At 44.9% G+C, this 16,041-nt stretch overlaps 2 protein-coding genes and 1 pseudogene across 5 annotated transcripts in view; 2 read left to right on the top strand and 1 right to left on the bottom strand.

Annotated features, from left to right (window-relative positions):
• Positions 1 to 12,005, top strand: part of TMEM45B (transmembrane protein 45B) — a 33,547-nt gene extending 21,542 nt beyond the window's left edge. For all 3 annotated transcript variants that reach the window (XM_059413897.1, XM_059413878.1, XM_059413889.1), the window contains 5 exons: positions 5,993 to 6,188; positions 8,140 to 8,346; positions 9,208 to 9,392; positions 9,857 to 10,002; positions 11,045 to 12,005. In XM_059413897.1, coding sequence (XP_059269880.1) covers positions 6,008 to 6,188; positions 8,140 to 8,346; positions 9,208 to 9,392; positions 9,857 to 10,002; positions 11,045 to 11,153 — 828 coding nt within the window. In that variant the 5' untranslated portion in view covers positions 5,993 to 6,007 and the 3' untranslated portion in view covers positions 11,154 to 12,005. The remainder of the gene's footprint in view (positions 1 to 5,992; positions 6,189 to 8,139; positions 8,347 to 9,207; positions 9,393 to 9,856; positions 10,003 to 11,044) is intronic.
• On the top strand, positions 994 to 1,086 carry LOC132009437 (U6 spliceosomal RNA; annotated as a pseudogene).
• NFRKB (nuclear factor related to kappaB binding protein) overlaps positions 11,509 to 16,041 on the bottom strand; it is a 43,864-nt gene continuing 39,331 nt past the window's right edge. For both annotated transcript variants that reach the window (XM_059413856.1, XM_059413865.1), the window contains exons 26-27: positions 15,841 to 15,976; positions 11,509 to 15,725 (exon numbers count right to left, since the gene is read on the bottom strand). In XM_059413856.1, coding sequence (XP_059269839.1) covers positions 15,600 to 15,725; positions 15,841 to 15,976 — 262 coding nt within the window. In that variant the 3' untranslated portion in view covers positions 11,509 to 15,599. The remainder of the gene's footprint in view (positions 15,726 to 15,840; positions 15,977 to 16,041) is intronic.

Genomic DNA, 16,041 nt, shown 5'->3' with positions numbered 1-16,041 from the left:
ATGACTCTGCTGTTGATCTCTGGGGCTTGCTCTGCTGGCCACTTGCCCACACAAAATGGTGGAGAGGACAGCAGTATTATGGAGCAATTCAGCTAAACTCCCAACAGCAGCTTTTGTTTTTGAAAAGCTACTATATCTTCAGGCAAAGCAGTTGGAGGCCATGGGCTTTTTGCCTGAGGCTGCTGCCATTAACACCTCCACTCAGTCAATGACTTATTTTTCCTTTTTTTTTTTTTTTATTGACATATAATGTACTATTTGCCCCAGGGGTACAGGTCTGTGAAGTAATGTGGAGCTAGCTATGTAAACAGTAGTTTTGCTGCCAGGAGAAACAGATGCAATTTAGGGTGGCAACCGGGGTTGAAAATCCTTGGCTCTCTGAGTTAAACAAGGGAATGAGCAGGGAAGGGGAGGCCGAGAGAGGGGGGAGTCAGAAAAGATAACTGAGGAATTAATGGCTGAAAACTTCTCAAGTTTGATGAAAAATATTAAACTACAGACCCAAGCCACTTAGCCAAGATCAAAGAATAAAACAAAACAAAACACAGAAGAACTGCAAAAAGATATATTAGAGTCAGACTGCTGAAAGCCAACGATAAGAGGAAAAACTTGAATGCAGGAAGAAAAGTAACTCCCTGGGGGATAACAATATAATTAATAGCTGATTTCTCATCAGCCAGAAGCCAATGGAATGACATAATCAAAATGTTGAAAGGAAAAACTGCCAACTAAGACTTCTGTATCCAGCCTATTTTTCAAAAATGAAAATGAAATAAAGATATTTCCGGGTAAACAAAACAGAAAGAATTCATTGGTAACAGAACTGATCTATAAGAAATATTAAAGGATCTCCTTCCTGTTGGAAGTAAATGAGATTAAAGTATTATTCAAATGCACAGGAAGGAATGAAGAGCACTCGAAATGGTTAAATACGTAATTAAATATAAAGGCTATATATCCGTCTCTATTTCCTGCAAAATGTAAGACTATTCAGTGCTCAGTTCAACAGCATAGATACTAAAATTGGAATGATACAGAGAAGATTAACATGGCCTCTGCACAAGCATGATATGCAAACATATTTTTGTATTGAATCACTATATTGTACACCTAAAACTAATATAACACATATGTTAACTATACTGGAATTAAAATTAAAAACTTACTAAGAAGTTTTTTGAAATGACTATTTAAAGCAATAATTGTAATGCTGTTGGTTTATAATATAGATGTTATATACATAAATTTATATTTCTTCATCATTAATACATATCTCAACAATGGCATGATGAAGGGCGTAGGATATGGAGCTATAAATTAGCAAAATGGCTATATTTTACCAGAATTAAGTTAATATTAACCTAAGTAGACAGTGATGCATACCGTAATTTCTAGAGCCAGCACTAGAAAAGAATATTTTCAAAACTATAGCTTAAAAATATGAAAAGAGGAATTAGAATAATACATCCAAATTATGTGATACACAAAAGACAGCAGTAAATAAGGAAAAGAGGAACAAAAAAGGTATGAAAGAACAAGAGGAATTTGAAATTAAAAACACATTACATTAGCAACCCCTCAAAAAGAAATACTTAGGTGTAAAACTAACACAGTAAGTACAAGATCTGTTTGAAGAAAACCACAAAACTTGGATGAATGAAACGAAAGAATTAAATAAATGGAGAAATATTCCATGTGCATGGATAGGAAAACAAGGTCTTGATATGGTCAAGATATCAGTTCTTCCTGACTCAACTAATAATTAAATGTAATCTCAATCAAGAGCCCAGCAAGTTGGGGCACTTGGGTGGCTCAGTAGGTTGAGCCTCTGCCTTCAGCTCAGGTCATGATCTCAGGGTCCTGGGATGGAGTCCCACATAGGGCTATCTCCTCAGCAGGGAGCCTGTTTCCACCCACCCCTGCCTGCCTCTCTGCCTACTTGTGCTCTCTCTGTTAAATAAATAAATAAAATCTTCAAGAAAGAAAGAAAGAAAGAAAGAAAGAAAGAAGAAAAGAGCCCAGCAAGTTATTTCATATTTTATATGGAGAGGCAAAAGACCCAGAATAGCCAACACAATACTGAAGAAGAACAAAGAACAAAGGACTCATGTGACCCAACTTCAAGACTTATTATAAATCTACAGTTATCAAGAGACTGTGGTATTGGCAAAGAAATGGGCAAATAGATCAATGAAACAGAAATATAGAGCCTAGAAATAGACCCTGATCAATTAATTGATCTTTGACAGAAGAGCCAAGGTAACTAACACAATGAAGCAATACAGTCTCTTCAACAAATAGCTCTGAACAACTGGATATCCACTTGCAAAAAATTAATCTAGACACAGACCTTACCCATCACAAAAGATGACTCAAAATGAACCATAGATCTAAATGTAAAATGTAAAGCTATAAAATTCCTAGAAGACATATAAGAGAAAACCTAGATGACCCGGGGTATGGTGATGCTTTTTTAGATACAACACCAAAGACATAATCCATGAAAGAAATAACTGGTAAGTTGGACTTCATTAAAATTAGTAATTTTTTTTAAAGATTTTATTTATTTGATAGAGAGACACAGTGAGAGAGAGAGAGAGCACAGCAGAGGGAGTGGGAGAGGGAGAAGCAGACTCTCCACCGGGCAGGGAGCCCAAGACGGGGCTCGATCCCAGGACCCTGGGATCATGACCGGAGCTGAAGGCAGATACCCAACAACTGAGCCACCCAGGCACCCCTAAAATTAATGTTTATAAAAATGTTTATAAAAACATTTTGTAATACGCTTTTTAAAGTACTTTATAATACATTGTCTCATTTGATTCCTATAATAATGATAACCATGGCAACTGTGTTTCCTATATATAATTATATGTTAAAATTAAAAAAACTTCTGCTCTGCAAAAGACAAAATCAAGAAAATGAGAAGACAAGCCACAGACTGGAAGACAGTATTTGCAAAAGACATCTGATAAAGGACTGCTATCCAAAATAAACAACTCTTAAAACTGAAGAAAAAAAAATTAAAAATGAGTCAAAAACCTTGACAGACACTTCACCAAAGATACACAAATAAGCATCTGAAAAGATGCTCCCCATCATAGTATGTCATCAGATAACTGCAAATTCAAATGATGACATACTACTACATACCTCTTAGAATGGCCAAATTCAGTGTCTGCAACACTGACAACACCAAATGCTGGTGAGCTGCATATGTTGCTAGTGAGAATACAAAGTGGTACAGCCACTCTGGAAAACAGTTTGGCAGTTCCTACAAAACACACACTTACCATACTATCCGGCAGTCTCACTCCTTGTGTTTACCCAAAGGAGATAAAAACTTATGTTCACACAAACACCTGCACACAGATGTAACAGCTTTATTCATGATTCCCAAATCTTTTTTTTTTTTTTTAAGATTTTATTTACTTATTTGAGAGAGTGAGAGAGAGAGAGCATGAGAGGAGAGAGGTCAGCAGGAGAAGCAGACTCCCCGCTGAGCAGTAAGCCCGATGTGGGCCTCAACCCCGGGCTCCAGAATCATGACCCGAGCTGAAGGCAGTTGCCCAACCAACTGAGCCACCCAGGTGCCCCATGATTCCCAAATCTTAAAAGCAATCAGGATGTCCTACAGTAGGTGAATGGATAAACTGTGGTACATCCAGACATGAAAAGACACAAAAGAAAAGTGCGTATTACTAAATGAGAGAAGCCAATCTCAAGAGGCTACATATTTTACGATTCCAACTTTCGACATTCTAGATAAAGCAAAACTGTGGAGACAGTAAAAAGGGGTGGTGTAGGGGGTGGGGGAGGGGAAGAGATGAACAAGCAGAGCACAGAGAATTTTTAGGGCAGTGAAAATACTGTGTGATATTTATAATGATGGATACATGTCATTATACTTTTGTCCAAACCCACAGAATGCACAACATGGAGTGAACCCTAGGGGCACCTGGCTGGTTCAGTCAGTTAAGCGTCTGTCTTCAGCTCAGGTCATGATCCTGGGGTCCTGGGATGGAGCCCCAAATTAGGCTCCCTGCTCAGTGGGGAGCCTGCTTCTCCCTCTCCCTGTGCCCTTCCCACCACCCCCACCCAATACCTGCACTCTCTCTCTCAAATAAACAAAATCTTAAAAAAAAAAAAAAAAAAAAGGTGAACCCTAAGGTGAACTGTGGACTTGGGGTGATGATGATGTGTCAGTGTGGATTCATCCTTGGTTTAAAAAAAAAAATCACCGAATATTACTCAGGCATCAGAAAGGATGAATACCCACCATTTCCATCGACATGGGTGGAACCGGAGGGGATTATGCTGAGTGAAATAAGTCAAGCAGAGAAAGTCAATATATGGTTTCCCTTATATGTGGAACACAAGGGATAGCGTGGAGGATATTAGGAGAAGAAAGGGGAAAATGAAGGGGTTGGAAATCAGAGGGGGAGATGAATGATAAGAGACTGTGGACTCCAGAAAACAAACTAAGGGTTTTAAAGGGAAGGGGAGATGGGTTGGCCGGGTGGTGGGTATTAGGGAGGGCACAGATTGCACGGAGACTGGGTGTTATATGCAAACGATGAATCATGGAGCACTACATCAAAAACTGATGATGTACTGTATGATGACTAAAACAGTAATTTTAAAAAGCACCATTCAGGTGAGTGATATCCATAATGGGGGAGACTATGCATCTGTGCAGGCAAAAGCTGTGTGAAAAATCTACCTTACTCTCAATTTTGCTGTAAACCTACAACAGCTCTTAAAAAAAAAAAAATGCTGAAAACGTACCCTGTAATATACTACTTGGATGAGCATGTATTTGTTCCACAAATGCTTGAGTGCTTACTCAGGCCCCCCTGTAGGCACTGGGCTAACTGCAGTAACAAAACAGAGTAAATCCCTACTTTCAGGGACTTTACATTCCAGTGGATAGAGCTGGATGCTTTAAAAAAAAATCAATATGTAATATCAGATAGTGATCCATGTTTCTAAAGAAAATTTAGACGTATAGCTGGATAGCATTTGGTAGGTAGTTCTTAGCTGTAAATAATAAACATACAATGAATAAATTTTTTTAAAAAGCATACCTGGATTGAAAAATGGGACGTGCCTGCTACTTTACACAAAGTAGTCTGGGAATAGAGTAACATTTGAATGGAGACTTGAGAAACATGAAGGGAGACCTGTTGGCTTTTTGTGAAAAGCCTGCTGGCAATAGCAGACGGCTCAAGCCCTGAAGCAGGAGCTGTCTGTGCTTGGGAATGGAGGCCTGGGAAGGGACCCTGTGGCGTGGGGCTGGAGGGGTGGGTCGGAGAGGTCAAAGGGATAGCAGGGATCATGTAGGGCTTATCATCCGCGGTAAGGACTTTGGATCGACAGTGCCATAATAATGAAACCGATGATTGAAGCAAATGAACATCATGTGACTGCGGTGCCCGTGAGGGTTGAGGAGGGAGAGCTCCAGGAAGCTGACAGACAAGGCCCCACGGAGACGAACGAGCAAATGGGAGCCTGCACAAATGCACGAGAATCCTACAGGCAAATACCAGAAGAGATAGTAGAAAGGGTTCAGAGTGATTTCACTAGTGGGTGGGGAGGGAAGGGTCACAGGGCTGCTGCTTTCCATTAGAAGCCTTTTGAATATGGTTTGACTTGTTTTTAATGATAAGAGTTTTTTAAAACTTGGGAAAGTTCTTAAGGAAGGGTGAGATGCTCAATTGTAAGGGCATCAGATGTGAAACAGACCATGTAGCCAGTGCTCAGGGGTGGAAGTCCTGACGGCCAGGGTTGGAATAGTCATTCTCATAAAATAAGCCTTCATGTTATGCCCTTGAAGTCTTATCTGCTGAACGCCTGCCCATGAGAATGAGGGGGGGCCTTCTTCCCTGGGCTTATGATTTGGAATTCTCAGTCACATATCGTGTTTCCTGCCAAAATATCCTTTTCTGTTTTCTTCGTTCAGCCACATGACAGCTGTCCCCTATTTTCTTAGGTGCCGGAGAACACAATGGCGAACTTTAAGGGCCACGCTCTCCCAGGGAGTTTCTTCTTGATAGTTGGGCTGTGGTGGTCAGTAAAGTACCCGCTGATATACTTTCACCAGAAGGGGAAAAGCAGCCGACTGACTCGTTACCAACAGCGTCTCGAGATCATTGAAGCTGCAATCAGAACCTTGTTTTCAGTCATTGGTAAGAAGGGGGTCATCTGGTCCAGGGCTCTCCCCACCACACCCAGCCACTTTAACCCATTTTCTGGACTCTGTGAAATGGAATGTTTCCACTGACAGTTAACAAAACAAGGATTTTCAGTGCACCACTAAATATTTTATAGTATCTATTGTGATCCAAGTTTCGTCAGTGTTAATAGCACTTTACACCATAGTGCGCTGTGAGAAACTACCAAATAGACATTCTTTGCCCTAGAAGGACATAGGTCTAAGTTGTAGGAATAGAAGACCTACTTGATGAGAGAGATAAAACATAAATAATAGAAAAGATAATAGAGTAAGCTCATGTACATGAATTAGGGAAGTACTAATGGAGTTTAGAAAAATCATCTTTCCTTCCAGTTGTCTCTCCACTAGAATCTCAAGAGTAGTTACCACCTAATTCCTTGACATAGCCTCCATCCCCAGATCTCAAGCAATCACAAAGACAGAGACTTTATGAGAGGCAGGGGAAGAGACTGAAGAAAGCCAGCAGAGGTCTGTTGGAAAGGGATTTTCCTTTACTGTGCCTGTTCCAGCGAAACCCACGCACTTCCATGGTGACTCGTCATCCCTTCCACTCCACTCATGGCCACATGAGAAGGGGCCCGCAGTGCCAACAGTAGAAAACAGTGTTCTTCCTCAGGATCCGCCCATCATAGGGGTAACAGGGGACTTCATTCTGCAGTTGCGTTTTGCTGCTTCTCATCTTAGGCCCACAGCGTCTCAGAAGGAGCTGAAGCAACACCAGCAGCCCCTCTTGGAGTGAGCGGAGGCACCTAGCTTGCTTTGCTCAGCCCCGTTGGGTTTTCCCATCGCCCAAGCAGACATTCGGGCATCTCATCTTTCTGGAGTCAAGAAGTGATGGGAACTACACAACTTAAATGCTAAAGACAGCATCAGTGTTGCCTAGAAAAAGAGGTAGAAAAGTCTTTGGCCTCTTCGCTGGGTAAAACCACTGCTCATCCAACTCCTACCCAGCAGGAACTCACTATTCCAGGTCTCGGGGATACAGCTGGGAACCAAGCAGAGTCCCTGCCCTCCCAGAGCTCCCATTCCATTGTCAGGGGGACTTCTTCCCCCGGTCCTTGCCATCAGTTCCTTGACCCTTCCCATATAAATTTGGGAAGGGGCTGGGTTTAAGGGAAAAACGTTTGGGGAACAGGGTCCAGAATGTTGTCATGAAGCATTATTCTAGGCCCCAAGAACGTTCTGGGCACCGGGCATAAAGGCCAATCTTTTGCCTTCCAGAACAGATGATGAAGTAGGAGGGCTAAGAACTACGAGCCACTGTCTCAAAGGGTTGCCTCTTTTAAGACACAGAAACCCCGGTGACGTGCCTCCACCTGCTTCTCCCAGTATTTAGGTTACGGAGACCGAAAGCTACGCAAAGGGCTCACAGCTCACAGAGCTCACTCTGTGCTCAGGAAAACCACTCACTCGAAGGCTGCCCTGATGACCACGCACCGGGAGCTGCTTCTCCCCCGTCACCCCATCAGACACACTCCACTATCTCCACCACCAGTGTGTCTTTGCTCGGGTCCCCTTATTTTCAACCTAATGGTTTCGTTCCAGGATTTCCTTCACTGCTCACTTAGCCCAAAGATTAATGCATCAGCGACATTCTCACCGAAGTAATTGTGCCTTGCTTTCAGCTCAGTCACCAAACAAATATCCTGGGGACCTGTGTGGCTGTTTCTACTGCTGCTCCTCTCCGCATCCCATCCCTAAAGGAACAAAGGCAAGATGTCCACACAGGTTCCCCGGCAAAAGCCTCATTTTGCACTGAAATAGCTGCATCTGAGGGAGCAAAGTAGGCCCAGTGAAGTGTGGGCCACTTTCACCCTCGTGTCTCAACCTCACTCATGACCGAGGGTGTTTTCGTCTGTGCTGAGCTCCTCCTCCCTCTCATGCTCTGCTCTCATCCCCCACAGGGATCCTGGCAGAGCAGTTTGTTCCCGACGGGCCCCACCTCCACCTGTACCACGAAAGCGGGTGGGTGAAGTTAATGAACTGGCAGCACAGCACCATGTACTTATTCTTCGCCGTCTCGGGGATCGTGGATCTGCTCACCTGCCTCATCAGCCATGTTCCCCTGGGGCTGGACAGACTGGTTATGGCCGTGGCGACATTTACCGAAGGTAACTTAGTGGTGCGGATGGGAAAAAGAACAAAGCAAGAGACTGACAAATTGTGTTTGTGACGGATCAGGATAAAAAGACCAGAAATACTGCAAATACAGTAACTTTCCCCCAGAAAGCCCCAATCTCTGAATTTCAGAAACCTGAACAGGACTGGGTCCTGTGCTCTGGATGATACAGGGGACGTAGTCCGTAAAACAGCACATGAAAACATAAGGCTTTTAGCCCAAGTCTCTGGATCTCTCTGTGCATAAACTCCCTAGCCCCTCCCCGATCATGGTTGCACGTGTGCACATCCACACTCACACACACACAGTAGCTCTCCCAAACCTGGCCGGATGCCACCCCGCATCAGAACTCCCTCTGCTCAGGGAAGAGAAACTGCACTCCACCTCCCACCCTGGAGTGTGTTCCTGTCTGGACTCCATCACAACCCTCGCTCCCCTTCTCCCCACAGAACTCACACTAACTGGGATAAGGAAAAAGCATTTTGTAATCCAACAACCTCCCCTACTTCCGTACCTCAAGAAGGCTGGGGGAGTAGAAAGGTTGAATGAGGACAAAACTGAACTTCTAATACACACGCACAGTCTTGTCACAAATCAGCAACCTGTTTCACCTACGCAGCTGCATGAAGGCATTTACTTAAAGGATCCATCCTTTGCAGCACAGATCCACTTCGTACGTAACACGAAATCAATCTGCTGTAGCCCTGTAATGTTGTATCAGCTGACTTCCTAACTGCTGAAAGATCGAGCTTTGAGACAGGTGTAGGAGGGCATTCTAGGAACGGGAACAGTGCAGATGAAGCCTTTGGAGCAGAAAGCAGTGAATCGTGGTGGCTGAAATTGCTTTGTGCAGGTTTCCTCTTCTACTACCACGTCCATAACCGCCCACCCCTGGACCAGCATATCCACTCGCTCCTGCTGTGCGCCGTGTTTGGAGGGGCCTTCAGCATCTTCGTAGAGGTGATCCTTCGGGACAATATCGTGCTGCAGCTCTTCCGAACCAGTCTCGTTATTCTTCAGGGCACCTGGTTCTGGCAGGTATGAAAAACGGTGCTCTTCACACGCATGGATTCCAGGTGCCATGTAAGGCAGGTCCCACCAGGCCAGCACAGGAAGAGCTACGAAGGGCAACTTTTCTTCCCATGCCTACCCTCCCCTTAAGTCATTTCATCCGGTAGCATCTTACTGATGGATCAACGGGCGGAACCACACAGCACAGAGCGAGCATATTAAAGAACACCCCATCTGCCCTGTGGTGCAGACACTGTTACAGGCTCCACTTGCCTGAAATGGATGTCCTGAAATGTTGTCTTTAAATAAGCTCATGCTACACCCAGAGAGTAATCCTCCTGCCTTTCTCTGCCTCCAGTATAGGTATGAGGAAGATGAGCCAGTGGGGGAGATCCAAGTGGGGGAGATCTGAACAATGGGGGGAGTGTGGGGAGGCAGTGGGCTCGCTTCTCAGGAGCAACTAAGGCCAGCTTCTCTGTATAACCCACTAGATCGGGTTTGTGCTGTTCCCACCTTTTGGAGGACCCGAATGGGACCAGAAAGATCACGCAAACCTAATGTTCGTCACCATGTGCTTCTGCTGGCACTACTTGGCTGCCCTCTGCATTGTGGCCATCAGCTACTCGCTCGTTTTCTGGTAAGTCCAAGGGAAGACAAGTTCTGTCTGGTTTTTTTCCTCCTAACAACCCCTTATCCCCAAAACCCATTACACTACATCATTTTTATTTCCAGTGACTGAGCTTCCATAACTAAGCAGTGCTAACTTGTACCACTTCTTGAGAGCCAACTATCTGCCCAGTGCTGCGGATAAGGGTGGTGAGATTCTGAGAAGTTAAAGGACTGTCTGTCATAGTAACCCAACAGACCCAGGTTTTAAAGGCAGTTCTGATAGACTTGAAGGAAAACTCTGAATTAGGCATCAGTACTGGACTGCAGACACCACTCTGCCATTGTTTTGAACCCATCACCTTATTCCTGGATTTGCCCCTCCTCCTTCCCAGAGATGTGGCAATCAGACAGTGCTGTAACAGCAGGCGTGCTTTCAAGTGCTCATCAGAGGTTACTAGAATAGCTGACCATTCCCAGGTACTCACTGTCCCAGGCCCTGCGGTAAGAACCGCACGTCTATTATCCCACTGAATCCTCATTATTTTATGAAGTATGTGCTGTAAGGTTTTACAGATGGGGAAACTAAGGCTTCAAAGACTTAGTAACTTGATCGAAGTCACCCACTGAGTCAGCAGCAGACAGGGCCTTGAACTGTGGAGCGAGTGATTTTTGGGGTATGCTAGTAATTAGTTCTGTTGTAGCTGCCCCTCATTTTTTCTAGTTTCCAATCTCCCTCCCCAAAGCAGATAGACTTCACACACACACACACACACCAAACAGAAGGGAGCTTAAGGTCACACTTTCCCTTTAGTTCTACTGTCTGGCCAGTGAAACAATAACGTGGGAGATAGGAGACCTATGTTTAGTCTGTTATGACATTAACCATTAAATATTATTAATCATCTACCAGTGAATAGTGTCCAAGAAGTGAGATATACAGAAAACCACATTATTTTACAGACATGTAAAGAAAATGCTTTAAGAACCAATGGATGCCTTAATGTCCTTGGTTGAGAGAACAAGGGACTTCAGAGCTAATGTCATGTGCTTTTACTGTTGCTCTGTTACAGCCATTTGACCCGGTTAAAGAGGCCCGGAGGAGAAATCATTGGTATTCAGAAGCTGAAGTCAGATCACACTTACCAGACAGCCCTCTTGAGTGGCTCGGATGAGGAATGAGAGGAGGCCACCCGTCACCAGTGCAGGGTGGATGTGCCCCTCTGAGTACAACATGCCAGAGTGTGCAAAGAGGTAGCTCATCTCCCTTTCAGTGCCTGCTGTGGTCTGCAGGGTTTATACATTCGCACCTTCTCATTAAACTAAGGTCTCTGTTGCTATGGTATCCTTCATAGAGAAAAATGAAGCAACAAGCCCTTATTTATGTTCCCATATGAAGGGAAATCAAAGACTCTGAAAGTTTCAGAATAGGATGTGGCCTCATGGATGAATCCAGGATATGAATCCAACAGAAAATACTGCTTTTGATAAATTATTCCTTTTTCTCTCAAGAAAACAGATACTTTCTTAGCAGAAATTAAGTAAACAAGACTGCCTTTATTTTAAAGATGCAATTCTAGCACATTTTTTTTTAAAGTAAAAATTCACAAGCTTTGGTACTTTAAATATTACTTGTTAAACATTTCCTAATTAACCATTAATATTCCACAATACTGCAATACTACTGATAAGTGATGATGCTGGGCCAAAGGTTACTTTTTTTTCTTTTTTTTGAATTAGGAAGCTAGTTAGTGGCCCAGCTGAGAGCTGGAACATAGATGTTCTGGGTCCTCAAAAGTACTCTAATAAGAAGATGCTAACAGGAAGTCTGTATAATGAGGTAGAGAGAAAAAGGCAGGTTACTAAAGACCTTGAATTTAAATATAGCTGAAAGCAGAGGGTAAGAATCCTGCAGAAGATGTGGATCTTGAACTAGTAATGTAAAGTCTCAATACTGTAATGTTGGTTCTGGATGTTTCTTGTTTTTTAACTTCCTTCAACAAATATTTATTAAACATCTGCTTTGCACCAGCATGGAAATGGTTGGAAGGATCACTGAGATACCTGTCCAACCAGGAATTCAGTCTAATGGGAGAGATATGCAACCAGTTACCTACAGAGTGACTGGTGCCATGAGGGGTAAGTGCAACTACCGTGAAATACGAGGGAGGGAGCAGATGGGGAGTCTGCCCTGTAGAAAAAGCACATTCCAGGCATAGAGAACAGGAAGCACAAAGTTCACGAAATCACAAAGGAACACAGAGAGTTAAGTTCCACAAACTGACAGAAGTGGGCTAGGACAAGCTGGAAAGGTCTTCCAGACCAACAGTAACATTTGTGTGTACAGCACTCTCCTCATTCTGAAAGGCACTGTCTCCCATGTGACCTGCACAACCACGTGTAATGGAAGCACACTTGGTTCTGCAGAGAAGCTGATGAGCCGAAGGTCACAGAGCTACAAAGTTGCAAAGCCAGCCTTTAGGACTACAAAGCCAGCTTACTTCTGGACAGAGGACCCCCTCCCCACGACCACTACTTCAGACCACTACTTCATACAAATACAGCAGAGATCTTCAACATGAAGCACTGTGCGCTCTCTGGCAGAAATGCACTTACGTGAGAGCTGACCTCCCACGGTTAGCCAGCACTTCAGTACTGAGTTCACAACTAAGGGGTTAAAAATTAACTACCTGAAACTGGGATTTAATTATGAGAAGAGAACCTGTGGATTGCCTTTCAGGATCCACTTCCATTTGCCTGCTAAGTAGGAACCCAAACATCCATTCAGTAAGTACTGGAGGACCCATTATGGGCAATTAACATAAAACACATTCTTTTCTTAGGGACTGGCATGGGGTAAGAACCTACTTACAGTGTTGGTTGCATGTAAAGATCTCCTCTGTGGATGGAAGGGGCGAAGACAGTGCAGCACACTGTAAGGAAATGTAGTATTTTCTCCAGAGTGAGGGGCTGAGGTGTGAAGATAAGAGAGAAAACACTGATTGCTGTGATGCCCCTTTCACAGCACCTTCATGGAACTCATCTACCTTGGAGAAAATCTTAGAAGTGGTATCAAAATACAAACCCATCACAGTGCTAGTCACCAAGTCAGTCTTAGGCACACAGTCTGAATAACTGTACCAACCTCTGAATCTTAGGTACACAGGCTCAATTGTTCCCATATGTTCTTCTGGATGTGTTCCCCCAAAGTATCCACCATAGCTCCCACATCTCTACAAGACCCTTGAGGTCTGTATCCAAGGAACCATGTTTGATGCAAATGCTGCTCACATCCCTTGAACAACTACAGCAGGGGCTGCCATTCCTCAGCATCCACCGACTGGCCAGGCCATACCGAAACATACTCACCAGGGACCCAGGCCTACCCTAGCATCCTGAAAAGTCCCTGTTCTCTGAGCACGCAGATGGAGGTCTCCAGGCACTAAGGAGACAGACACGGCCAGGTGACTTTAGTAAACAAAAGAAGGAGGCAGGGCTGGGGCTGAATGTCCAAACTACTTTCCTACAATCACTTGAAAAGTAACTTCAGGAAGGGTGTGTTTTAACCAGCAATAAAGACCTGAGACAGGGTCCCTCAGATGTCTACCATTTTCTCATTTAGAAACTCTCAGGTGGACTCTTCTAGGAAACAATGACATGCAAATATCAAAGGACTGGAAACAACAGATGCCCTCTCCTCGACTCAGCTAAAAGGCCATTTTTCTTCTTCGTGGCATCCCTACCTTTCCCCTTCCTAGTCTGACTTCTGTGCCAGCCCCCGATCACCAGCAAAAGCTCAGTCACCCTTCAGCCAATTCACATCCGCACTCTGTAACTGGGGCTTACCACCCTTACTTGTTACTTGAACAAGTTACTTGAACTTGTTCCCACTTCTCAGCAGGACACATCACAGCCACCCTCCCCCAGGAAGGCAGCAAAAAGGATACTTGACTTAGAATCAGAAGACTGGATGTACATCTTGCTTCTCTTTAACCTCAACTCAGACTTGCCATTTGTCACAGGGATGAGAAGTCAGAAGAGGGAGAAGAATGTCTATTTTATAGAACTGCTTTAAGAATCAAATCTGAGGTCTAGAAAGCCACCAGCCACTCTGACCTTTGCAGCCTATCTCATCACTAGGCACCACCAAGCAACCCCCTCTAAACTAGGCCGTTGAGATTTTCTGCGCCTTAACTCCACTTCCTCACCAGACCACATAAAAGATCATCACCGAATTTCCAGATTAAAGACATGTTTTTAATAATCTGGACACTCTCAAGAGAGACAAGGAAGCTCTGACCCTGCAGGAAAGCTCCACCATCCAACCCCTGCTCCCACACAAAAGAGGCCTATGCTGTTAACAACCAGGGCTTTAATTACTTCTGACAGTTTCCAGTATTGTTCGGAACTCTGCCTAGAGCTTGGTGACACAGCCAGGATGAGAAGACTGGTAAATCCCAGCTGACCTAAGACCGAGCTGCAGGGTGTGCACACCACTCTCTTCTTGCTGTCTCTACTCTGGAGCAGAAGTCAGCAAAGTTTTACCTAAAGGGCCTACAGATATAAGTATTTTAGGCCTAAGGGCCACATAGACTCTATGGCAATGACTCAGGTCTGCCTCTCACTGAAAGCAGCCATGGGTAATGGTACAGAGACAAATGGCCACAGGCTGTGTTCCAATAAGACTTTATTTACAAAAACAGGTAGCCAGCCCCGAGGCTGTGGTTTGCAGACTCTTGCTCTGGAGCAAAGCAAACCTATCATCTCTGAACCGTAATAACGTCGGAGCTGCGACAGCAGCGTTTCTGCTGGCACTTGCCTACTCTGTCCACTGACTCTGGACTTTGGTTTGAACAGGCTTGACAAGGAGGACAAAGTCAGCAGGTGAAGGTAAGGACCACAATCAAGATCCTGATGCCTCATCTCTATGAGGTGGTGCCAAATTCATACCATTTCAGGAAACCCGCACTCTCTCGCTCCCTAGGGTTCCTGACCACCTTGGAGCCTCCCCACTACTATGCAGTGATCATGTCAGCCACCAAGTTACTAAGAATCCTGCTATTCTCTCATTATGGTCAAGAGTAAGTCCTCAGTTTGAGGGGCTGGGGGGGAGAGGGCTAAAGCCCAAGTTTCTATTGGATAAACATGTACAACAGGTTCTTTAAAAAAATAAGTTACATAAAAATTTCTGGACACAAAACTCCTATCTAGACCACTAGTCACAGAGAAGAGCAGAAGCTAGAAAATCTAATCCCCACAGAGAACATGGCTTCCTGCCGGTCTGCACACTCTGTGGCTATGAACCTGCCCCTGGTGTCTGGCTCTTAGGAAGAGAACTGGGGCTCGTGTGGCACAACAATGACCTCACGCCACCCTGCAGAGGAGCTTCTCCCGATCGCAACCGCACAGTGCTGGGAAGTCTGGCGGGGACTTTTCTCGGAGTGCTCCACCGTGGAGTATGGCAGCAGATTCCAGGCCACGGATGCCGTCACGCCACTGCCGGCCTTCCCCAACCAGACAAGCTGAGAAGAATGCCGCCGCCTCCCAGCTCCCCTCGTCTCAGCCAGGAGGGCAAACCGGGCGGGCATGTGTGAGTGCGTGCACGGACACCATCTCTCTCTCCCCGAATCACTGCTGTTCAGGTGCCTGTTTAGGAGATGGAGCTGTGGTCACGACGACAGTGGAGACTGCTTTGGAGGAACCAGAAGCTGTTCCCTGTTGAAGATGGGATGCGGGGACAGTCTGGATGCGCACCTGTGTACAAAGACAGAAGGTCCGGTTAGGAGGTCACAGATGAGCCCCTCAGCTGCAAAGAAACAGTGACAGGGAGAGAAGTCTGGTATGGCCGACAGCTCTCCTTGGCCCTTACCTGTGTGGCCTGACCTTGTTGCTGAAGCTGCTGCAACTGCTGTGCAGTGAGGAAACTCACAGGCTTATTGCCAGCAATGAGCTTAGTACCCGCCGGCATGGTGGTGAGGATGATATTACGGCCCAACCCACTGAGGCTGTGGAGGGAAAGCAGGGGTGAGGCGTCATGATAGGCAAGGTGTCACCTCTGGCCCAGAAGCAG

The sequence above is a fragment of the Mustela nigripes genome, chromosome 1, assembly GCF_022355385.1.
Source record: "Mustela nigripes isolate SB6536 chromosome 1, MUSNIG.SB6536, whole genome shotgun sequence".
In the NCBI taxonomy this organism is placed as follows: domain Eukaryota; kingdom Metazoa; phylum Chordata; class Mammalia; order Carnivora; family Mustelidae; genus Mustela; species Mustela nigripes.
The sequence above is the reverse complement of the archived record's forward strand: the minus strand, read 5'-3'. Positions and strand labels throughout refer to the sequence as shown.